This window comes from Carcharhinus amblyrhynchos, chromosome 12, assembly GCF_965287045.1.
Source record: "Carcharhinus amblyrhynchos chromosome 12, sCarAmb.v2.hapA, whole genome shotgun sequence".
In the NCBI taxonomy this organism is placed as follows: domain Eukaryota; kingdom Metazoa; phylum Chordata; class Chondrichthyes; order Carcharhiniformes; family Carcharhinidae; genus Carcharhinus; species Carcharhinus amblyrhynchos.
In genome coordinates, this window is record NC_137335.1 from 22,881,778 (window position 1) to 22,908,214 (window position 26,437).

The 26,437-nt window shown below is 42.0% G+C and overlaps 1 protein-coding gene across 5 annotated transcripts in view; it reads right to left on the bottom strand.

Moving 5' to 3' along the window:
* The window catches only part of LOC145350850 (parkin coregulated gene protein homolog), a 362,660-nt gene that overhangs the window by 253,289 nt on the left and 82,934 nt on the right, over positions 1 to 26,437 (bottom strand). For 3 of the 5 annotated variants that reach the window (XM_080200215.1, XM_080200216.1, XM_080200218.1), the window contains exon 2: positions 26,202 to 26,336. The exons of 1 other annotated variant lie outside the window; for it this stretch is intronic. In XM_080200215.1, coding sequence (XP_080056341.1) covers positions 26,202 to 26,336 — 135 coding nt within the window. Of the gene's footprint in view, positions 1 to 16,390; positions 16,494 to 26,201; positions 26,337 to 26,437 lie in introns of all 5 variants that reach the window. One more of the 5 variants, XM_080200217.1, reaches the window with a different exon arrangement.

A 26,437-nucleotide genomic window follows, 5' to 3' on the forward strand; every position in this document is an offset into this window, starting at 1 on the left:
TGACTCCTGCAACTCGGAAGGCCCAGCTGTGACCTTGTAGTGATGGCTATGGAGGAGCAGGAGTAGGATAAAACTATAGAATCCTACAGTGCAGAGGGAGACCATTTGGCCCATCAAGTCTGCAGTGACCACAATCCCACCCAGGCCCTATCTACATATCTACATAACCCCATGAATTTACCCTAGCTAGTCCTCTTGTTTGAGTGGGGGTGGGGGCAGGGCCACAACCTTTTATTCTGTAATTCAAGAAAACGGTTAGATGTAAGGTTCACTGAATAACAGCAGAAGTTTTCAAGGATGTCTGTTACGATCAGTTTGAATGGGTCTTATCATTTATCTTGCACTGAGGGTCGATGGGAAAAGCAGCATCCAGATGGGGATGAGAAGCTATCTTAGTGGGAGAAAGGCCAAAGATAGTGAAGTGTTAAGGCTGTGAACAAGCATAGCTTATTCACAACCTTAAGATATAAAGGTGACTTGTGATTGTGATAAATGATTTTGAACCCTACCTTTCAGTGCCTAACTTTACCCAAGTTTATCTGTGCCCCGAAAACCTCTTCATCTTATGGGGCCTACTACTACATCTAGGCATGTTTCCAGGACACATCAGATGTGAAAGTGGCCAGCTGGTTTCCACACCCTGTGGCCTGAGATGCCCTTGACAGGGGCGGGCCTGGACTTGGAGGGACCTGGTCGACTTTCAGGTGGCATTGGTGTTGCTCTGTCACCCTGTCCTGCCTGCTGCCTGAGATACGCTGGTGACCCTCGAGTCTGAAGGGTCACTGCTAGAATCTTCTTGATGGAAGGCCACAGGATGGGCTCCCACACTTCCTTCTCCCCTGAGGTGCTCGAAAGTTCCTGGGATACTCCATGGCTTGGGAGGAGCAGCTGGAGTGAGGTCTACATGAAGGTTACCTGGTATTGCCAATGCTGGAAGCCCACCATTGTCTGCACTATGATGTCAAAGACTGAGCTATGCTTTGAAGTTTGTCAGACATGACTCTGATGTCTTGCTCCAGCCTTTCCACTGCAGTTGCCCCCTCTTGCAGGGTTGGGATGGATGTCAACACTGGCAACATCTCCTGCAACTGAAGGCTTTGGAACTCCTCTGTTCCACCTAGCCGTTGCAAGAACATTACTGACAACCACTCCTGGTAATCATGGCTCCTGGTAACATTTGCATCTCTAGGAACTGAAGGAGAAACAGTTCAGAGGCGCAGTGCCTGGCTGGGTCATTACTGAGTTCTGGATCCAGCATATCTGTAATGGTTATTACATCATGCTCTTCTTTTCTATTTGTGCTGTTAATGCATTCCATCTTGCTAGAAATCCCGACAGTAGCATTTATTTACATTGCTTATTGCTCATTCCCACTGACACATAACACTAGAAATTTAAAATGCTGCTGTGAACAATTTAAATATTCTGTCCTGACCATTGATTTCAAAACTCTATCCTACTTGCTGAAATTTCAAGATGGCAAACAACACCTTCAGATCACAATGATAAAGTTTGTTTTGGACTGAAGAAGACTTCTTTAAAATTATGTTGTAAATAATAAATTTAAAAAATGATATTTAATCTAAAGTTTTCTTCCTTGTGGTATAAATGGTAAATTTTCTATTCAGTAATGGGATATAGACTTTATCTGCAAGTATGTTAAAGATCTTGATAAAAACAGAATGCCTTTGGTGATTCTGAATTTTTCAGGCCTATTTGCTTGTGAAGTTAATCTTTTTTGCAACAGCTAAACAGCCAGGATTCTCTATCTTACAGTTCTGTCAATTAAAATTTATAAATGATTCATCTGTGCGGATAAATCTACTTAAAATTATTATGAAACAAAATTCAACTCTAGAATATAAATAATGCATACCTGACTTAGCAATGATTGTACATTTACATATAAATGATATTTTCTTCTGCATTGTTACCCTGTTACAGAAATTGGAGAATTATATTTGTTTTTACAAATAAATGTGTTACTGTACAATTTGGGGTCTGTAAAAAGATCCTGTCGTAGAACCAATGGAATGTTATGAACCTCACCCCAATCACTTTTATTCAGTCAAAACTGACTGCAAATAGTTGATTTTGCTTAACTTTTAGATTCCTGATCATGATTATATTGATGGTTGAGTCTGATGCATTGGGCAAATGGCTGAAAGGATTTGTTGCAGTTGTCACTGTGCCAGCTCAGTCAAATCTGGACTTTAAACACCTTCCCGACCCATCATGCTCAGCATTGCCCTGTAGATTTTCACCCCTTTGGCTTTCATACATTCTGATGACACCCAGTTCTACTTCACCACCAATTCTCTCAATTCCACAACCATAGCTAAATTATCAGACTGCTTAACTGACATCCAGTAATGGATGATAAAGGTTTCCTTCAAGTTGATATTGGCAAGATTGAAGCCACTGTTATTGATCCTGGCTCCAAACTCCTTTCACCAGCTACTGACTCCATCCTTCCCTCTGGAAACAATCTGAGATTAAGCCAGTCTTTTCACAATGTTAGTGTCAAATTTAACCCCAAGACGAGCATCTAACCTCATATTTGTGTTATCACACATCACAGCCTGATTCCATCTCTGTAATATTGCCCAACTTCACACATGTCTCAGCTCAGCTGCTGTTGAAAGCCCCATTCATACCCTTTGTTACCTTTAGAATCAACTATTCCAATGCACTCATATCAGGTCTCCCACATTCTACTGTCTACTATCTTTAAATTTAAGGCCTGACGATTGGAGGGATTTTGGAGTTCTGCAAAGGAGGAACAAAAACTAAATAATTAAAGAGAGATGATAATATGAAAATGAACTAGTAAAAGACATAAAAACAGACTAAACTTTTCGACAGGTATGTAAGAGATTAATGAAAGGAAATGGGGCCCCATATGAGACAGTTCGAATGTATAATGGGAAATTAAAATAAATACATTTTAAATCTGTCTTCATGATGGAAAGCACAAGAAAATTAGGAACTATTGATAAACCAGGAATCCAATGAGAATGAGGGACATATAAGTAAAGAAATATTCCTGGAAAAATTAATGGGAGCAAGTGGTGACAAATCCATTGAACATGATGACATACATTATAAGGTTTTAATTGAGGTTGCTGAAAAGAGAACGAAGGAATTAGTTTTAATCTTCCATAATTCCCAAAATTTTAGAATACTTTCCAAGGATTGGAAGATAGCAAACATGACCCCACTATTTAAGGAAGTAGAAAGAGAAAACAAGGAACTATAGTTCAGTTAACTTAACATCAATAGTCAGCAAAGTGTCAGAATCTATTGTTAGGAGCTTGGTAACAGAACACATCGAAAATTGTCATATGATTAAGCAAAGTCAATAACAATTTATTAAAGGGAAATTATGTTTGACAAATCTGTTAAGAGATTGTTTTGAGGATATTGGATAAGGGGGAACAAGTGGATCTAGTGCATTTGGATTTTCAAAAGGCATTTAATGATGTGCCACAGAAGCAGTTATTTATAAGAACATAAGAACATAAGAAATAGGAGCAGGAGTAGGCCATCTAGCCCTTCGAGCCTGCCCCGCCATTCAATAAGATCATGGCTGATCTGTCGTGGCTCAGTTCCACTTTCCCGCCCTCTCCCCATAACCCTTAATCCCCTCTCTTATCAAGAACCCATCAACCCGCTTCTTAAAAATATTTAGCGAGGCAGCCTCCACCACTTCAACGGGCAGAGAATTCCAGAGATTCACCACCCTTTGAGTGAAGAAGTTCCTCCTCAACTCCGTTCTAAACCACCTCCCCTTTATCTTGAGGCTGTGCCCCCTAGTCCTACTGTCTTTTTTGAGCAGGAAGAGTCTCTCCACCTCTATCCTATCCATCCCATTCATCATCTTATATGTCTCAATGAGATCTCCCCTCATTCTTCTAAACTCTAACGAGTACAAGCCCAGTTTATTCAGCCTCTCCTCATAGCTCAACCCCCTCAACTCCGGTATCAGCCTAGTAAACCTCCTCTGCACTCCCTCCAAGGCCAAAATATCCTTGCGCAGGTGCGGCGCCCAAAACTGCACACAGTACTCCAGCTGCGGCCTCACCAATGCCCTGTACAGCTGCAGCAAGACCTCCCTACTTTTATATTCAATCCCCCTCGCTATGAAGTTCACAAAATTAAACTCATGGGATGTAGATAATATGTTAGCCATGTATTATGGGTTGGTTAATGAACAGAAAACAGAGAATGAACAGAAAACAGAGAATAGGGAAAAAAACAGGATATTTTGGATTTCCAATGGAAAAGAAAAATGATATTTTGGATTTCCAAGCTATAACTAACAGAGAGTCACATGGATCAGTACTTAGACTTCACCTATTTACAATATATATTGATGACTTTGATGAAGGGACTGAGTGTATTGTATTCAAATTTGCTGATGGTACAAAGTTAAGTGGGAAAGTAGGAGGTGAGGCGGATGCAAAGAAGCTATAAAGGGATATTGACAGATAAATGGACAAGAACATGGGTGATGGAATACAAAGTGGCATAGTGTAAAGTTAACCCATTTGGTAGGAAAAATTTAAGAATATATATATTTTGCATGGTGAGACACCAAGAGGGACCTGGATGTCCTTCTTCAGGAATCACTGAAAAGGAGACTTCTTTTCTGGGAAGAATTATTTTCTCTCAATCTGTGGAATTCTCTTCCCCAGGGAGTGTCGAAGTTTGGTCATAGAATATTTTTAATGCTAATTTGGATAGATTCTTGACCAATACGAGTCAAACTTATAGGAGGTTAGAGAGGAAAATAGAAAACACAGTCAGATCAATTATGAATTTATCAAATAATGGTGCAGGCTCAAAGGACTGAATGGCCTACTCTTGCTCCTGATTTGTATGATAGTATTCTTGTAAAGTTAATGAGCAAGTACAGAAATTAGTAAAGCTTGGATACAATATACTCAGTCCCCTGCCAATCCAGAATGTCCTTCTTACTCCTATTCTCCGTTTTTGATCTTAAGATACTCATTCTTATTTTCAAATCCCTCAATGGCCTTGATTCTCACGCTCATTGTAATTTCCTCCAGCTTCGCAAATCTCTGAGATATCTGTGCTCCTCCAAATTTGGCTTCTTGTATGTCTCCAAGTTTTAATTGCTTCACCACTGGTGACCATGCTTTCAGTTGTCTAGGTTCCAAACTCTGGAATATCCTCCCTGCAACTTTCGGCCTCACCTTCTTCCATTAAGACTGTTATGATGGCCCTGAAGAATTTGGGAGATTGTTGTTAGATCTCCCTGTGGATTTCATGCAATGTGAACTTCCTTATTGAGTGAGCATTGTTTACACACCAGCCTTCAACTGGTCTGCCCTGGAATGCACGTACAGTCTATGAAACCTTTTGAAAATTCTCAACAACTCCATTAACGAGTGCTCAATATTGTCAACCACCTAATTTGTCTTTTATCAGGGATTGGGCTGGATTGTACCTGATTGATCCTGATCCTAGTAAATATGACTGATGAAGGAGGGATGCACATCAGGCCTCAGATTATTTTTCATTGCATTGGAGGTGGTTTTGGGATAAGTATGGACAAAACCACAAAGGGGTTTAAACACAAGGATGAATGTTTTAAATAGGTGGCACTAGGGTAGTAGAGTTAGCAAGGACAAGGATGATGGGTAAACTGGAGTTCCAGGATGGGATACAGACAGAAAGATTTAGGATGAGACGATGCATGGAATGCCAACCAATAAAGAATTTGACTAACTGGATCTGGAATGGATAAATAAATCAATAAGGGTTTTAGTGGTAAATCATGGAATGGTTAGAGCACTGAAGGAGGTAACTTACCTGTTGTGTCTACGTTGGCTGTATGCATCAACAGCTTAACTATTCCCATGCCCTTACCTTTTTGCTAGCATTACAATGTTTTTTTCCCTTCAGATAATGATACATGATTGAATCTACTACACTCAGGCAGTGCACCACTTGCCATGAAAACCATTTTCTTCATGTCACCGATACTTCTTTTGCCAATCAACATAGCGTCCTTTGGTTCTTGATCCTCCCACCAAACGTGAGCAGCTTCTCCCTAATGACTCTTTCCAAATGCCTCATGGTTTTGGACACCTCTATGAAATCTCTAATCATTTTCTTCCAAGGAGATTAGTCCCAGCTTCTCCAATCTATGCACAATACTAAAGTTTCTCATCTCAGAAATCATTCTCATGAATCTTTATGGCACCCTCTCCAACGCCTTCACATCCTTCCTAAAGGTTGTGGTGTCATAGAGTCATAGAAGTTTTCAGCATGGAAACAGACACTTTGGCCCAACTTGTCCAGTTTTTAACCACAAAGTTATTCCCAACTGCCCTTGTTTGGCGCATATCCCTCTATACCAATCTTACCCATTTAACTATGTAAATGCTTCTAAAAGATAAAATTGTACCCGCCTCAACTACTATCTCTGGCAACTCATTCCTGACACCCAGCAGCCTGTTCGTGAAAAAATTGCCCTTCTGGACCCTTTTGTATCCTCTCCCCTCTCACCTTATTACTATGCCCTCTTATTTTAAGCTTCCCTACCTTTGGGAAAAGATGTTGACTACCTTATCTATGCCCTCATTATTTTATAGGCCACTATAGACCTTTAAACCTCATACGCTCCAGGGGAAAAAGTTCCAGTCTATCCAGCCTCTCCTTAAAATTCAAACCATCAAATCCCGGTAGCATCCGAGTAAATCTTTTCTGCACTTTTTCTGGTTTAATAATATCTTTTTTATAATAGAGTGACCAGAACTGAACACAGTATTCCTGTAGCTGTACCAATGTCTTGTACAACTTCAACAAGACATCCCAACTCCTGTATTCAATGTTCTGACCAATGAAACCAAGCATACCGAATGCCTTCTTCACCACCCTGTCAATCTGTAACTCCACTTTCGAGGAGCTATGAGCCTATACCCCAGAATTCTTTGTTCTGTAACTCTCCCCAATGCCGTACCATTAACTGAGTAAGTCCTGCCCTGGTTTGATCTACCAAAATGCATCACTTCGCATTTATCTAAATTAAATTCCATTTGCTATTCATCACCCCACTGGCCCAATTGATCAAGATCCCATTATCATCCTAGACAACCTTCTTCACTGTCCACTATGCCACCGATCTTGGTGTCATCTGCAAGCTTACTAATCATACCTCCTATATTCTCAACCAAATCATTCATATAAATGACAAATAACAGTGGACCCAGCACCGATTCTTAAGACACACCGCTAGTCACATCCTCCAGTTTGAAAAACAATCCTCTACAACCACCCTCTGGCTTCTACCATCAAGCCAATTTCGTATACAATTGGCTACCTCATCTTGGATCCCGTGAGATTTAACTTCATGCGATCAGCTACCATGCACTACCCTGTCAAAGGCCTTGCTAAAGTCCATGTAGACAACATCAACCGCACTGCCCTCATCTACTTCTTCGTTACCCCTTCAAAAGATTCAATCAAATTCATGAGACATGATTTTCCACTCACAAAGCCATGCTGACCATCCCTAATCAGTCCTTGCCTCTCTAAATACCTGTAGATCCTGTCTCTCAGAATACCTTCTAATAACTTATCCATTACAGACATTTGGCTCACTGGCCTGCAGTTCCCTGGCTTTTCCTTGAAACCCTTCTTAAACAAAGACATAATGGGGGCGATTCTCTCAAAACAGTTCTAAGTGCTGAATTCACAGAAAAACTGATGTAAATCATAATTTTTTTTCACTGCGACTTCAGCCAAGAATCTCCCAGACTCTGCACTGCAGAGGTCTCAATCATGAATATCATTACAAGTTCAGGGACTAGGTTCTATTCACGTCAGAATCTGACTTCTGGATCTCTGCGCATGCACAGTGGCCCCAAACTGTCAGCCTGCAGTTTGCTGGCCAGTTTAATCATTGGCCAGCCCGGAACCCTCACTGTGCTGCCCCCCCCCCCCCCCCCCCCCCACCCCACCAAAGGCCTGATCGTGGCCCCATGAGCATTCCCGGGCCAGCCCTGCCCAACCCCCCCATCCCATCCCCGTTTCCCCCCCCCCCCACCAATCCCATCCCAGTTCCCCAACCCCCCCCCCCCGTCCTGGAGCGCTCCAATCTCCAGCCCCACCCCTCAGTTATGAACCCCCCCAACCCCCCATCCTGGCAGACCAGGTCTCCCCACAGGAGACCGACCACCCCCCAGCACAACACCCCCGCCCCCAGCCCGCCCCAATTGCTGGCCTCCCTCCAGACCCGAATGGTCCCAGAGTGGCAGTAGGAACCTCACCCCTAGTGGACAGTGAAGAAAGTTATGTATGATTGTAACGGGATCTTGATCTATTAGGCCAGTGGGCTGCTGAATAGCAAATGGAATTTAATTTAGATAAATGCAAGGTGATGCATGTTGGTAGACCAAGACAGGGCAGGACTTACTCAGTTAATGGTACGGCATTGGGGAGAGTTACAGGTTCATAGCTCCTTGAAGGTGGAGTCACAGATTGACAGGGTGGTGAAGAAGGCATTCGGGATGCTTGGTTTCATTGGTCAGAACACCGAATACAGGAGTTGGGATGTCTTGTTGAAGTTGTACAAGACATTGGTACGGCCACAGGAATACTGTGTTCAGTTTTGGTCAATTATAGAAAGGATATTATTAAATCAGAAAGAGTGCAGAAAAGATTTACTAGGATGCTATCGGGATTTGATGATTTGAATTATAAGGAGAGGCTGGATCATCTCTAACCTCCCTCCCTTAGGGTCTGCCCCCAAGCCCAACCCCTTGGCATTGCCCGATGCCTGGTGGGCAGTGCCAATGTGTTCCCTGGACATGGGCATTTTGCCCCTTGGACAGTGTCAGCAGGCACAGGCTGGCACTATCAGGGTGCCCATGCCCAGGGGCACCAACCCACACCACCCAACCCCCTGGGGGCCCTGATTGCTCCCCCCCCTTCACTTTAGCAAGGTCTCCTGCTAGTTCCCCAAATGTGGGGAATTAGTCTGAACCCCGCCAGAGTGAAATTGCACTGACAGGGTGGGAAATGCTTCTGTCCCGGGCCCGATAATGACATTTAAATAACATTAAAATAAAACTAAGATGATTTACCTGCTGATCCCGCTGGTTTCCAGCATGGTCTCAACTGCGCCGGATATTCAATACTCCAAGGTGCACACGCCTCGGGAATGCACGTGCGAATCCCGTGAATCAGCCCACATGCAATTCTCCCAGATGACACACATTGGGATAGGAGAATTGCCCCCTACATGTGCCACCCTCCAACCTTCAGGTACCGCCAGGAGATCTGCAATTTCGTCCCTAGTCTCCCACAATGTCCTGGGTTACATTTAGATAAACGTGAGGTGATTGAAAGTATTCAGTGATGGAGCATCCACAATCCTCTAGGGTACAGAAGACCAAAGATTCATAATCCATTAGGAGAAGCAATTTCTCCTCATCTTAGTACTAAATGATTGACTACTACTCTAAGAATGTACCCCATGGTTTAGATCCCTAGCCAGGGAAAACAATCTTCCAGCATCTACTCCGTCATACCCCTTGTTATGTTTCAATGAGGTAGTCTTTCATTCTTCTGAGCACCAGAGAATATAGGCCCAATTTACTCAGCCTCTTCTCATATGACCAGCGCCTCATCTCAGGGATCAATTTAGTGAAACTTTTCTGCACAGCCTCCAATGCTATATATCTTTTAAATATGAAAATCAAAACTGCACACAGTATTCCAGATGTGGTCTCAACATAACCCTGTACAATAGCAAAAGTTCTTCATTCCTGTGCTCTAGTCTCATTGCAATAAAGGCCAGCATGCTTCTTAATTGCCTGCTGTACCTACATGCTAATTTTCTGAGTTCCTTGTGCAAGCACACTTCAGTCTCTCTGACACAATTACTTACAAGTTCTATACTATTTAAAAACATGTTGTGGTTTCCTATTCTCAAGGCCAAAGTAAATGATCCAGATCTTCCAGTCTCCAATCATTAGACTGTACAACCCAAACTGGGGAGCCTGCCCGTTCTGGTGCACTGACCTCTATGGAATTGCTGAGTAATTTTGAACTTTGAAAGATCAATTTGTCTCCAAGCTAGAGGCAGGGACTTCAGATATTTCCCCAGTATTTACCTGGGTGTTTATCCAAGAAATGTTCAACAATTTAAAATATGATTTAACTCATGGGTAACTACCGAAATAACCTGCCACTCACTCACTCACCTTCCAGTTTGTACACGTCCCACCTCACCCAGAACTGGTCCTAATGCCCCAGTAATCTGAAACCCTCGCCCTTACACCAGCTTTTCGGCCACATATTCATCCCATAATTTCTTGTTGTTTCTACTCCGACTAAGTGCGGCACTGGTAGTAATCTTGAGGTAACTACCTTTGAGATCCTACTTTTCAACTTGCTTCCTATAATTTGCTTTTAGAACCTCATCCCTTTTTTTACTCTTGTCGTTTGTACAAATGTGTACCATGACAACTGACTGTTCACCCTCCGCTTTCAGAATGTCCTGCAACCTCTCTGAGACATCCTTGACCCTAGCACTAGAGAAGCAACACACCATTGTGGAATCTCTTTTGGGGCCACAGAAACATACATCTATTCCCCTCACAATTGAATCCTATATCGCTATTGCGTTTCTGCTCCTTTTTCTCCTCCCTTCCACAGCAGAATCAATTATGGTGCTACACATTTGGCTGCTGCTGTTATCCCCTGAGAGGCCTTTCCCTTCAACAGTTTCTAAAACGGTATATCTCTTTTGCAGGGGAATAGCTACAAGAGATTGCTGCGCTGCCTGTCCTCTTGCCTGATGGTCATCCATTCCCTTCCTGCCTGTGGAGACTGAGCCTGCGGTGTGACCACATTTCTATATGTTCTATCCACAATATCTTCACCTCACAGATGCTCCACAGTGTCCTCAGATGCCACTCCAGCTCTGAAACTTTGGCTTCTGGGAGCTGCACCTGGAGTCTCCTGCATACATGCTGGTCCTGGGAACTGGAAACATTCCTGGTCTCTGACATGAAGCAAGAACAGCAGGTCATAGCATGGAGATCTGCCATGTCTTACCTCTAAGTTAAATTGATCCTTTCACTGTCAAATAATATCGACAATAGCTCTTCTTTGCTGCTCTTTGTTATTACAGAATAGATTTCTGACAAACAATGAATCACAGAATTATATCTCAACAATTATAATCAATAGTTGTAGTAAGTACCAGCTGTTTTGGTTTCCTTGGCAGATGTAAACTTGCAATATTTATTCAATAACTTTAGCCAGTTCTTTCCTAATGCCTATATAAGGGGGTTTGTTTAAGTTTCAAATTCTTGATTGTGATTGGAGTATGTTACTTACAAACTTACATGGAATTCAATGGTATTTAATGGCATTATGATCACAATTTCCCAGTGGATCTTTTATTATGATATTACTAAGTGATACTGCCTCATTATACAATACCTGACCTAAAATAGCTTTACCCTAAGTCAGTTCCACACTTTATTGTTTCAGGAAACTGCCATGAAAACATTTTATAAACTCATCCTCTCAACCTCTAATTTGATTGTCCCAACTCCACATGAAGATTAAAGTCACCCACAATTATTACATTGTCTTTGTTACAAACTCCAATAATTTATTATTTAGCGCTCTGTCCATTGATCTAGTTACTGATCAGGGGCCTATAAATTACTCCCAGCGGTGTTTTCTGATATTTGGTATTCCTACTTTTTGTCCATACTGCTTCTACTTTATGATTTTCTGAGGTGAGATCCATTCTCATTATGTCCCTATGTCATTCTTTAATATCAGGGCTACTGTCTTCCTTTGCCATTCTGTCTGTCTTTCCAAAATATTGTGATGTGGAGATGCTGGTGTTGGACTGGGGTAGGCACAATAAGAAGTCTCACAACACCAAATTAAAGTCCAACAGGTTTATTTGGTAGCACGAGCTTTCGGAGCACAGCCCCTTCATCAGGTGAGTGGATGAAGGGGCAGCACTCTGAAAGTTCATGTGACCAAATAAACCTGTTGAACATTAACCTGGTGTTGCCAAAATATTGTGCACCCTGGAATATTTATTTCCCAAGCTGCATCACCTACAATCATGTCCTTGTAAAGGTGATTAAATCGAAATAATTTACTTATATTTGTGCCACTAGTTCATCTATCCTATTACAGATGCTTCATGCATTCAGACAAAGAAACTTTAATTTAATTTTATTGCTACTATTTCTTGCTATTACTTTATTCTCCGATGCACAATTAATGTTAAACTCGGCCCCACATTGCTACCTTATTCCATTGTCTTGAACTTTCTCCCATCTCTCTGCAAAAACAAAGAACAGTACTGTACAGGAACAGGCACTTTGTTCCACCAAGCCTGCGCCAATCACATTGTCCTATCTAGACTAACTGCCTTAGCCCTCTATTCTGTGCCTGTTCATGTGTCTATCCAAATAAGTCTTAAATGTCACTAACGTGTCTGCTTCAACCACTTCACTTGACAGAGCATTCCAGCCTCCACCACCCTCTGTGTAAAAAACCACCTCCACACATCTCTACCGAACATTTCCCCTCTTACCTTGAACTTGTGCCCCCTTGTAATTATTATTTTTGCCTTGGGGAAAACTGTTCATCTTATCTACGCCACTCATAATATATTAACTTCTATCAGGTCATTCCTCAGCCTCCGTCTTTCCAGAGAGAACAAACTCAGTTTATTCAATCTCTTCTTATAGCTAATACCCTCCATAGCATGCAACATCCTGGTAAACCTTTTCTGTACTCCCTCCAAAGCCTCCATGTCCTTCTGGTAGTGTGGTGACCAGAATTGGACACAGTATTCTAAATGTGGCCTAACCAACGTTTTATACAACTGTAATATAATTAGCCAACTTTTATACTTGATGCCCCAGCTGATGAAGGCATGCATGCCATATGATTTCTTCATCACTTTTTCCACCTGTGCTGCCACTTTTAAGATCTGTGGGCTTGTATGACATGGCATCATGCACCCATCCATCCTTCAGTTCTTGCCCTGATTGACACAGCTAGCACCTTGTAGCTGTCGTACCTTGTACCTCAATCAGGGATTGAGGCTCCTCCATCACTATGAGCCAGTTCCCTATACCTGTCTGAATCACTGTCACAGCATTCTGTTCTTCACCAATGACCAACTCTAAATTCTGCCTAACCTAAGAGGTGTAACTGCCTCTTGGAAAAAACATCCAGGTAATCCTCCCTCTCTTTTATGCTCTGCAATGTTGGTAGCTCAAACGCTAGCTCAGCAACTTTGGGTCAAAGTTGCACAAAGTATAGGCAAAAATGGTTGTCCAGGATCTCTATACATTCCATAGATTCCCAAACATTGCCATCACATCAATCCACCATCCCTACCACATCTGTCTAATCTTATTTAATAGTTAATTAGTTATTAACTTACATAGCTAAAGTGATGGGAAGTCATAATATCCTAGCATGGAGAAAAAGGAAGAAAATTTACCAACTACCATTAGCTGAAAAAGAAAAGGATCATTGCTTTTCCCCTCTGCACCAAAATACCACTCAAATCAAATTCCTGACTTTGTACTTAGTCTATGTCACATTCAGACATCATCTCTATGTGCAGTTTGCAAACCTGTCTACTTTACAGAGTGCTGATGACTCACTCCCAGGATGCAATGCCAGCTCAGCTTCTTGCTACAATAATTAACACCTGTTCAAAGTGATCACTTTGAGCTGATTGATAGATAACTGCCACTGTCAGCCAGCTTTGTCCCTTTGTTCCTGCATCCCCTGAGAATAGTACCTTTTATTTAACGTTGCCTCTCTTCATTCTTCCTATCTAAATGAATCACTGCACATTGCTCTGCACTTTCCACCCATTTGTTCACTCAATCCACTTACCTGTCAATGTCCTCTGGAAGTGTAACATTATCCCCCTCACAGTGTAATCTGCAAATTTTGATGTTGTGCCCTGTACACCTAAGTCTGGGTCATTAATGTGTATCAAGAAAACCAGGGGTCCTAACACTGACCTCTGGGGAACCCCACTATAAATCTTCCTTCAGTTCAAAGGGCTGAGGCAGGGACAGAAGCAGGTCATGTAATGAAGTTGAAATTGACAGTCTTTGTGACACAAAGATGCGCAATGAGTTTCAGAGAGAATAAATTGCCAGTGTTGCAAATTGTAACTTCAATCTGACAAAGTGACATGGGAGGTGAATGAGTTAGTGAGCGGTACGGAATATGTCCTGGAGGTTGAAAGTAATCACTTCAGGTTTCCCAGTATTTAACTAAAGAAATTATACTTCATCCATGATTGGGTGTCATCTGAATTGATTTACCATGTGTACACACACACACACACACACACACACACACACACACACACACACACACACACACACACACACACACACACACACACACACAATTGAACAGAGAATCAAAACAAACAATCATTAAGTCCAAAAAGTTGCTTTACACATTTTCGCTGGTAAGTCTGTCACATTTAAAACAACTCATATTCTATTTAAATAGTTTATTTTGTAATCTTTAGTAGTCAATTATAGTTCAATTTGGTAATTATGAACACAGAATCCAAAATTATGGATTGTCTCCACAGGGAACATATGTAGAGACTTTGCATAACTATTAACATCTCTATGTTAATTGATTTCATTGGAGGGCCTTTAAATTCAGAAGTTTTATACAAAATGATGTTGCACACCTGATAACACCTGTGAATCATGTAATGAGGAGCACATTAACTTTAAAGAGATTCCTTTCAGCATACATTGCGTTTCTCACATTTGGGGTGTCATTTCTTTGAATATGTAAATTTTTACATCACACTTTGTGATTGAGCTAGAAGTGCTGAGTAGATGATCATCTTAGCCTCTTTTTGAAGTCCCAGCATCACAAATGTTCGTTTCAGCTAATTTGATTCACTTCAAATTAAATCAAGAAACAGCTGAACCAACTGAATACAGCAAAGGCTAAGGGCCTAAAAGTATTTCAGCTGTCATACTGAACACTTGTGCTCCGGAACTAGCCATACACCTAGCCAAGCTTTTCCTGCTCAGTTATAACACTGGTATCTACTCCAAGTGGAAAATTGTCTAGTTATGTTGATAAAAGGCAGAACAAATCCAAACCAATCTGACCATTTCCTACTCTCAATTATCAGCACAGTGATGCAAGATGTAAGTGATAAAGCCATTAAGTGGCATTTACCAATAACCTGCTCACTGGTACTCAGTTTGGGTTCTGCAAAGATCACTTGGTTCCAGAACTCATTACAGGTTTGATCCAAACATGGACAAAAGAGCAGAATCCAAAGGTGAGGTAAAAGGAACTGCCATTAACATCAAGAATGCATTCAACTAAGTGTGGCATTAAGGCTTCTGCTAAAATTGAAGTCAATGGGAAATGTGGGGAAGCTCTCCACTGGCTGAAGCTGTACCTAGCACAGGAGAAGATAGTTGTGTTGCTGAAGGGCAATCATCTCAGCCTCAGGGCATCACTGCATGAACTCCTCAGAGCAGTGCCTTCAGCCAACCACTTTTAGCTGTTTTACCAATTACCTTTCCTCCATCATAAGATCAGAAGTGGGGACATCCACTGTTGTTTGCATGTGTTCAGTTCCATTTGCAATTCATCAGGTAATGTAACAGTTCATGCCTGCATGCAACAAGACCTGAACAACAGTCTGGCTTGGCAGCAAGTGTTATTCATGCCAGGTACTGCCCATCTCCAACAAGGAAGAATCTAATCAAACCTCACTTTAGTTGCAAAAATGCTATTATTGCTAAGTCCCCCTCCATCCTGGAGGTCACCATTGCCCAGAACTTAACTGGACCAACCAGAAGACTACAAGAGCACATCAGAGTCTGGATATTCTGGCAAGGAGCTCTCCTCCTGAAGTGTGATGGAATATTCTCCACTTGCTTGGATGAGTACAGTTCCAACAACACTCAGAAAGCTTGAATACCTCAAGGACAGAGCAACCGGCTTGAATGGCATCCCATGCACCACCTTAAACTTATGGGCGGCATGGTGGCAAAGTAGTTAGTACTGTTGCTTCACAGCACCAGGAACCCAGCTTCGATTCCTGGCTCAGGTCATTGTCTGTGCGGAAGCTGCATGTTCTCTCTGTGTTTGTGTGGGTTTCCTCCAAGTGCTCTGGTTTCCTCCAACAATTCAAAAGATTTTTGAGGTTAGATCATTGGCCATGCTAAATTCTCCTTCAGTGTATCCAAACAGACACGGAGTGTGGTGATTAGGAGATTTTCACAGTAACTTAATTGCAGTGTTAATGTAAGCCTACTTGCGACACAAATAAATCTAAAAAAACACTAACTTCTTCTACTACTTGGCAGATGTCTGTCCCATCTACAAGATACATTGCAGCAACTTGACAAGGTGTCTTCAACAGTACCTTCCAAACCAATCATCTCTGCTGCCTGAAAGACAAAGCATAGCAGGTACATCAGCGCCTGCAAGTCCCCCTCCAAATCACACACCATTGGAAATATATGTTGTTCCTTCATTATTACTGCCTCAAAATCCTCAAACTCCCATCGAATGATACTATTTGTGCATCCTATTTTAGGTGGACTGCAAAGCTTCAAGAAGGTGGCTCACCACCACTGACTTTTCCAGCAATCTTTGCTTCCCATGAATGAATAAAATCAAAACATTGAAGAGCGACAAATCATATTTAAAAAAGATTCCAGTTGCGCACAAGCAACACATATGAGTTCTGCTGAAGAGCCACAAAGGATGCATGAAAATAACTGCTTCAGAATAAACACAGAAATGTCTAAAACTACTCAGCAGGTTTGGCAGCATTTATGAAGAGAGGTATAGAGTTAATAGATGGAATTTAGTTAAACCCGCTAGAGCTGGAAACATGGTGGGTGAGCATATATAATTATGCAGGAGGACTTGGATTGGAATCCTGATAGCAGGAAAACAGAAAGCAAACAAAAGAGCATCAAGAATGAAGTGAGGTGGCAATTTCACTCAGAAGCAAAGGGAAGGTGGTTAGCTCATTGTCAAACTTGATAACTCAAATTTACATACTTCTGAATCAAATTTTTACAGCCTTGCAAATTTAACAGGAGGAGCATGGAATCCCAAGCTGTCAGGATCATGTCCCTGATGGTTTTTAGTCACCACCTCTAACTTCCAGGTGAAAAGTTGATCTGAATTATGAATTATGAGAAATGAATTACCTGTAAATCTCTGTTAGAAAGTGCCAGAGAAGGCTGAAAGACCAGTGCGGTTCGGGGCTATCCCTGGCTTTCCATGTGTGCAGGAGTCATCGACTGCACACATGCAGCAATGATCAGACTAGTGTGCATTAGTCATCAGCCGAAAGCAAATGTATTCCATAAATGTTCAACAATTGTTTGACAACAGGAAGAAAATTATACAGGTCAGTGCCTCATTTCCAGGCTGCAGCCACAATGTAAGTTCTTCAGAACTCGCACGTTTGTTCTATCCACAAACGCATCTGCAGGGAAGGATACTCAGTGACAGGGGCTACCCTTTTGGGCTTCACTGATAATGAGTCAGGAATTCTCACAATGAGATAGAGGAATGGTAAAATGCAAGTCACGGCTCCACAAAAGCACTACCAATCACACAATAGGACTGCTGAAGCTGCCTTTCCAAAGCCTGGAACATTCTGGGGAGTTCTACAAAATAACACAGCAAGAGCCTCAAAGATCACTGGTGGCCAGGATTTACCTAGTGCACTAGCCCCTGACAGGAACACCCCTCACCCCACCCCACTCCAGCAAGAAGTCTTTTGGGAGGGCTTTGGTGCAGATCCGGACAAATGTGGAGCTGGTGACTTAACTCTGAGAGGGGGAAGGGAGGTAAGTGCTGTGCCCATGAGTCCCTCTGCTGCTGCCAGGCTGTTGAGGGAGAGTTCCACAAGGGACCCTGGGGTTTGGGAGGACTTGTGCTGGGAAGGAAGGGGTTGACCTCAGGACTCTGCCTCAGAAGCCTTCTCAGGCATCTATCCCTAAATTTCTGGAAGTTCTCATCACATACCTATTGCTTCCTTTTGAGATTGACTACTGTCTTTCATAGGCCCTGCCAATATCTCCTCTCTGGGAGGAGATAGGGGGAGACTACCACTGCTTCAGAAACATTAGACTCAGTCGGTTCCCTCTGCCTTCATCTACAACACTTCAGGATCTGAACAAACTTCCCTCCTTTGATGCAGTGTGGCAACCACCTTATCCATGTGCCTCCTCCAGACCAGCTCATCCTTGCTCTGTAAATGACAATGGTCCCATCTGGACACGGCCATCGCTGGGACCCATTTCTCATCTGATGTCTAGCCAGCGCAGTCTCTCCCTTCTGGAAATTCCTTAACTTGGAATTCCCCTCCCTTTGGGCCATCTGACCTTCCCGGTTCTTTGTCACCACTTCTCTTGTCTCATCTGATGGTCACAGCTGGTCAAATGAGAGCTTCAGTTTCTGACTAAGCATTAAAAGATACTGGGAAACACTGGGTCATCGCATGATACATGCTTAGAAATGAAGGGTGATACAGAGCCAACCCCACCCATCGGACTCCTTGGTGGTTGCTTCACCACTGTGTCCCATTGTTGCCTACCACTTGTTAAGGATTTCCAAATCTAGTAAAAAATTCATCAAGTCAATCTGTACCACCTCTGTAGACAACAGCTTCATAATTGCTACTTCTGACCACTTTGAGTGAGCATCGACCACCATCAATAGCATTTGTCCTTCCCTGAACCTGAGAAGTCAACTTGGATCCTTTGCCAATGAGCTTCAGGCTGTTCCTATGGTGAATGGGTGACAATGGTGGTGCATTCCGTACTAGAGTGCAGCATTCACAAGAACCTGCCTTTTCCTCGATCTAGGAGTTTACACTTGGCCACCAAAAATAGATATGGCAATTTCCTTCATTCGCAACACACTCGAGTGTCCTTGTTCCAGCACCTTCCCTCTTAATGTGGGGGAAATGACCACACTCATCCCCCATAATAGGCATCTATCTGATATGTGCTACTCCCACTTCCTGGACAGGTAGGGATGTAAATCAGGCTGGTTTCTATGAATAGTGTTCCCTTGTAAGACTAAGTCCATAGCATGACTTAAGACCGGGTCATTTTAGTTAGCATTTCACATCTGGGCAGTAGACACTGGTGCTTTATCGTCTTGATAAAAAATACATGAATTTTAAATTCCAATCAGGAACATCCGTTCCTCCAGGGAGGGGCAGTCTTGAAAGAGCATCTGCATTGCCATGCTTCTCTGACTGTCGATATTGTACTGTACTTCGTAGGAGTACTCTTATAGAAGCAGTGTCCACCTTTATAGACGTGCCATGGATGGTATTCCAGTGTATGGTTCAAAATTGTGGTGAGGAGCCTGTGATCAGTTACAATGCAATACTCAATCTTTTATTTTTGACTTGGGCAAAGTTTTCTTCTGTTTCCATCAAAGGCTTTGACGTGAAAGCAATGGGTCTTTATATTCTTCATTAGACAATATATGTAACAATACAGCGCCAATCCCATAAGGCAAGGCATTGCAGGCCAATTGCAGAGGCAACTTTGGGGCAAAATGCGTTACCACTTCTGATATTAAGGTTTGTTTTACCTCCCGGTAAACTTCCTCACATGCCGGGTCCATCTCCACGGTTGGGCTTTACCAAGCATTTGGTGTGAAGATTTTAAGATGGTGGCCAGATCTGGCACAAATGTGTCATAGTAATTAACCAACCACAAGAACAAACACAATTCCAATACGTTCTCTAGTTTAGGAGCCTTTATAACGTCATCCATTATGTCAGCCCCTTTCTATACTCTTTATACATTTACGACTATGTGGCCAAAATCCGCTCCATCTCAAATTTCAAGTTTGCTGATGATGCTACCGCAGTGAGTCGGATTTCAAAAAATGATGAGACAGAATACAGGAAAGAGATAGAGAACCTGGATTAACTACTGTGACAACAATAATCTCTCCTTCAATGTCAGTAAAATGAAGGAGAGAGTCACCAACTTCAGGAAGTGTAGAGGAGGTCATGCTCGTCTACATCAACATAGGTGAAGTGGAAATAGTTGACAGTTTCAGGTTTCTAGGTGTCCAGATTACCAACAAACTGTCCTGGTCCCTCCATGCTGACACTAGAGTTAAGAAAGCTCACCAATGCCTCTACTTTCTCAAGAGGCTAAGGAAATTTGGCATGACTGACATGACTCTCACCAACTTTTACAGATGCACCATAGTAAGCATCCTTTGAGATTGTATCACAACCTCCTCCACTGTCCAAGATGGCAGAAACTACAAACAGTCATGAACAAAGCTCAGTCCATCATACAAACTTGCCTCCCATCCATTGACTCTGTCTGCGCTTCCCACTGTCTTGAAAATGCAGCCAGCATAATTAAGGACCATGCGCATCCCAGGCATACTTTCTTCCACCTTTTTCCACCGGATAAAAGGTCACACCACAACCGACTCAAGAACAGTTTCTTCCATGCAGTCATCAGACTTTTGAATAGATCTACCTTATATTAAGTTGATCTTTCTCTATACCCTAGCTATGAGTGTAACATTATATTCTGCACCCTTTCCTTCCTTCTCCCCTATGTACTCTATGAACGGTATGCTTTGTCTGTATAGCATGCAAGAAACAATACTTTTCACAGTATGCCAATACATGGGACAATAATAAATCAAATTAAATCATGTTGCTTGGGAGTAATAAATAAAATAAAATCAATGATGTGGCCCAGGTATTCGATTGAATCTCTAAAGAATTTGCACTTTACTTGCAGAGCAAGGTATCTAGGAGGGATGGGGAACGAATATCAGAGGGGTGGGAGGACTGACAGATCTTAAGTGTTATATGTACAGTTTATACAGAACATAGAGATCACTGCATGTGCAATGGTGCTCTCTAACTGTAAGCAGCTAGCAAGAATAGTCTCTGTCCACTCCCCTTACTAGCATGAATCACACTTCAACTCTCTTTTTACACTAAGTGGCCTAAGATCGTGTCTGAAGCTCACCAAAAAAAAGGGCGCAATTCTCTACTGTTTTCACACTCATTTGGCACTTAGAAGTTTTTGGTAAGCTCGCCCCCTAAGTCTTTTTTTGTTAGCATTTTCATTGGATTGCTTATACAGAGGACACAAACTAAATGGTCCTGGGGAAAGCATCTTGGAGAAACCCATTAATTTCACAGTGCTCTGCCTGTCTTTTTACCAGCTACAAATTGAGCGATGGATTACCCATTGAAGTGGTAGAGGCTACCTCGCTGAATATATTTATGTCACGGGTAGATAGGTTCTTGATAGACAAGGGAATTAAGGGTTATGGGGAGAAAGCGGGAAAGTGGAACTGATCTACTTCAGATCAGCCATGATCTTATTGAATGGCGGGGCAGGCTCGAAGGGCTAGATGGCCTACTCCTGCTCCTATTTCTTATGTTCTCATGTTCTTATGTTCTCCTTCTGGCTGTACTCTTTTATAAAATTAAAAATGGTGAACATCTTACTCCTTATGGTGCTGAGAAAAATTTCTATCACCTTATTGTCTAAGTATGAATGACGATGCTTCATATGTAATGTCCAGCTCTCTATTTCTTCATTGGACAGTCCCATCGCTCCAAATTGGCCCACCATTTTCTGTTCCCGTCAGCAAGAACTTTTCCCACCATTTGTGTTCAATAGCTGCTTGCAGCCCGAGTTTTGCTATTTTCGTGCCAGCCACTTCTTCACCAGCTGTGCTTTCACTACTCTTCCTGTCGAATGTAGCCCAAGTACCCTCGCAACTGCTTCTCCACGAAGATCTCGTTGTTCTCAGTTGAGAATTTCTTCTCCTATTCTGGCAAGTGACTGTAACACAAGACCCCTCGTGATCACCGCCTGCTACCTAGCGAGTACCTTTTCTTTGAGACGTCGAATACAGCCCAAGTCCCCTGGTAATTGCTTCCCTTGAAACTTAGGTGTGTTCCTTTCAAGTCTACCCTGCTACCTTGTCAGTTTGCACTGTTTTCAGTTTGGGTGATGTCTAATCTTACTCCCTTCTTCCAAATACCCGGCAGTAACGCACAGCCTGTGGACTGTGACTCAGCCTTGTCACCAGTTATTAAGTCTAATTATGGATTATAAAGGAATTACCTGTTAAGTAGGTGTAAAACAAACAGAAATGGTTCATTCAACATCATGCCAGTACCACAGTAAGGACAATAATGCCCTAGCAAGCTTGTGCTCTGGGTTAGTTGACCTGTTCTTTTAAAAGGGACAAACATGCATAATAATGGGCTGACAGTGGCTATGAGGGGGACCCCAATGTCAGATTGTCTCTCTTATGGGGTGCAAGGTGTGGTTTGAGGCCTCTGGCCGGACAGGGGTCCTTCTCACTTGGGAATTTTGTGTGGGTACGGGGGGGAAGGGTTGGGGTTCTAAACACACCAGTGAGTCCGGATCAGAGTGCTCAGGTGCCGTTTCACAAGGGCTTCCAATCTCACAGTGCACTGGGACACCCCTCTCTCTCCCCACAGACATCAGGGCCACACCCTCATCAGCATCATGTTCCCCCACCACCTCCCTGACAACAGTCACTCACATTGGGGCACTGGGGTCCACCCGATATGCCCTCACTGCCTGATGTCTGAAATGCCTCCTCATCATGACCCCTGACATAATCCATCCCTGCATGACCCCTCTCTGCATAGCCCCTATCAGATCGCTCACAGAGGCCCCATCTCTTGGCACTGCCTCTGGCACACTGCCAGTGCTCAACTAGTATTGCTGAAGTGCCTGGCTGACACTGCTAGAGTACCAGATGGCCACTGCCAGGTGGGCATCATCTGGCCATGCCCCTGACCACTAGGGGGCTTCGATAGCTTCTGAGTCCCCAGAGTGGCCATCACACCGGGCCTCCACTGGTGGAGACCAGCAACGATTCTTGCCATTCTCGCATCATTCCCCGAAGGCCGGAGAATCCTGTTAGCTGTGAGTCAAACGGGCTATGCATATTTAAATGCTACCTTAAATATGTTAATGGCCTCATGCCCTTTCTGGGTGCAATCTGGTTCGCACCATTAGAAAGGGATAGGGAGGATCACAAACCGTTTGGCGCCAACTGCAAAACCGATTTTTAGGTCAGCACATTACTTTCCGGGATCAGCACACTCTATGCCGGGAACGACAAGGTTAGTGAATCACCCCTGTTACCTTTAAATCTGATAAATCATTCTCAACATTTTTTTTTTAAATTCTGTTCAGCCAATAGTTTTGTTTCTCCACTACAGGTAATCAGGTTGTTATGTACAATTTAATATGTAAAAATTGGTTCTACATCCCTAATCAAAAGGTTTGATGTTCCAAATGCTTCAAGATATTACCAACAGTAACGTTTTCTGAGAATGCTGATTTCATGGGACTCCCTAATTCCTTCACTGTTAGCAGAAGTGATTCAAAAAAAAAACAGTCCAAAGCTTCCAGGTTGCATTTGCATCTAAAAGATTTTTTAATGATTGAGACATCCCATTTTTGGAAGGGTGTATACATCTTGCAACTGCAACTTTCATTATGCACTTCAGAGAGAAATGGGACGAGTGGGATGATATTATCCTGCAGAGCTCTTGCCAAAGCTGCCTCCCTTCCTCACAGTGCTGTGTATGCCTGAATAAAGAAGGAGGATTGCACGTCTGGACCTGAATTAGGCCCTGTGATAATTTCAAAGGCTTGTTTCCCTAGGGCAATCAATCACAGATTGATCAATTGCCACTGAGAAAGAGACACATTTGAAATTTGTCTTGGCAATTTTTTAAAGTTGTTTAGCCAATACAGTTGGTGGACTTGCATGACAATATTCTACCACATCTATATTCCTCTGATTAACTCAAGCAGACACCATAATTGAACAAGAAATGGCGCAAACTCCCATCCAAATTATGCTAATACTCCTGGATTTGAATCAAGGCTGGATGGAAGTTGTGCTTTGCTCCCATCTTCTCCCAGAGGCTATCACAGGATTATTTAACCCCATATATATTGTACAGTATCCAGTCTACTACAACTAAGACAACCAAACTCAGATATTATTGAGGAGAAAATCAACAACAGGAGAAAGGCTTAGGGGAATGATGCAGAGCAAATCTTCACATTTTACAATGATTAATTTAATTTATACTTATTTATCTCAGAATTTCAAGATAACCAGGGAAAAATTGGTTCCTGGAAGTTTTTAAGCATATCTCGTTGAGCACAATCTTCTGATGACACTAAAAAAATGTTGCAAAGTTTTGGGTGCAAAAAGGAAACAAATTAGTTTAATTTTAATTTTTACGGAACTTTATCGCAAAGGACAATGGGAGTAAAGAGTCTAATACTGCTCTGTTCCAAATACTGCTATATATTTATTTATATTAATACAAAGGCAACAAATGCTATTTTTTCCCTGCAATTTTTACAGAAACTATTATTTATTAATTTTTCAGGTATCAATCTTTAAGGAGATCTCATAAAATGTTATTTCCAAAGCTTTCACCAAAAATATGCATCCCTTCCATAACTCAGCAACTGCCCCATTCCCCAATACTCCGGTCCTGCAATTTAATTAGAAAGTTACATTGTTCTTCTACATAGAGTCATAGAGATGTACAGTATGGAAACAGTCCTTTGAACCCAACTTGTCCACACCACCCTTTTTTTTAAGCCCCTAAGCTAATCCCAATTGCCCGCATTTGGCGCATATCCCTCTATACCCATCGTAGCCATGTTACTATCTAAATGCTTTTTTTTGGACAACTGCAGTGAAGAAGAGGCAGGGGATGAGCAGAAAAATCACATACCATTAACTTTGCATTTTCTAATATGTGTCAATCTGAATGTTTTACTTGAGAAGGCAAATAATGATAGTCCTTGAAAAACAGAAATCCAGTTTTCATTATTCCACTATTTGATGGCTGTGCCTTCAGCAGCCTAGACCTTAAACTCAGGAAATTCCTCTTCAACCTCACTCTGCTACATCTCTCTTTCTTTAAGTCTCTCCCTGAAGCCAACCTTTGACCAACCTTTTGGTCGCCTATCCTGATATCTCCTTATGTGCCTTGGTGTCCAATTTTATTTGTTAATGTTTCCATGAAGTATGACTAACTGACATACCAAACATTTTCTTGATTACCATTACAAACTACTTCAAACATTTTCTATTAACCTCCATTTGTCCAGTAACAAAATCATCAAAATAAGTCACTTCAAATGTTGCTTGTGTATATTACATTCCAATTCGAACAATTTTGTTAACACTATTGAATTCTGTATGGAATGAAGATGAAACAATACTACTTTGTGAAATAACACTTCCAAAAACACTGAAGAATACTCTGTAATTGAAAATACTGCCAAAATAAACTTAACATTCAGTTGTAACAGAGGTTGCAATAAAAATGAACGTATTCCATTTTGTAAATAATTTGTGTGTTTCAACCTGGCTGATTCACAGGAAAGTATACTTTTAAGTGCCCTGCAATTTTCACACATGAACCGTCCTGTTATTTTATGCAATGCATATTAGTATGAGTGCATTCATTAAATAATGCATTTGATTTGAAGCTAATTAACCTTTTGTCAGATAAATGTGAAAGATAGGGCCATTTGAAGCTGCATATCAGCACATAGACAACATGTGTTACAGCTATTAAAAGAGGTAATGGAATAAGGATTGACCTTCATTTATATTCTGCTCCACATCACAAAGGGCATACAATCTTGACCTAGCCATTTAAGTAATTAAACCTTCCATTTGGAAATATCCTGCAAGAAGAGGTGAAGCTCGGGAGATAAATGCCTGCTTGCTTGATGCATTTAGCTAGTTCCATCACTTGATAGACTGTTTTAAATAGCTTGGGTTGCCAGGTCCTCATAAAAATGGAGATGGATTGGCCAGGAGAGAATACTCTCAAATGAAAGCTGATTCTTTCATCTGTTTTGCTGGATATAATTTGATTGTTAGCAAGGGTGGGCAGCTGACTCAGGGGACCTGTCTTTTTTCTTGCTCCTTTTAACTGAGAAATGAATCCATCTGATTAATTTGTAAACTAATCTTATTTGGCAATACAAAATATTACTTTGTGTTGCAGTGCTTGTCATGACTGTACTCACCTTCCAAGCTATTCGATTTCCATGTGAACCATGTTCCAGAGCAATAGGGAAGTCGCCTCGTTTATAGCACTTGCGAAAAGCGGTAGGTCCACTGGGTCTCTCTCGAAAAGATCCTGCAGATGAAGGACCAACCACCTTGAAAAAACAATAAAGATATTTATTGGAATCTTTGGAATTATTGTCATCCCACAATTGTATAAACTTAATATAAATATTGGAGATGCAAATCCAGGCTA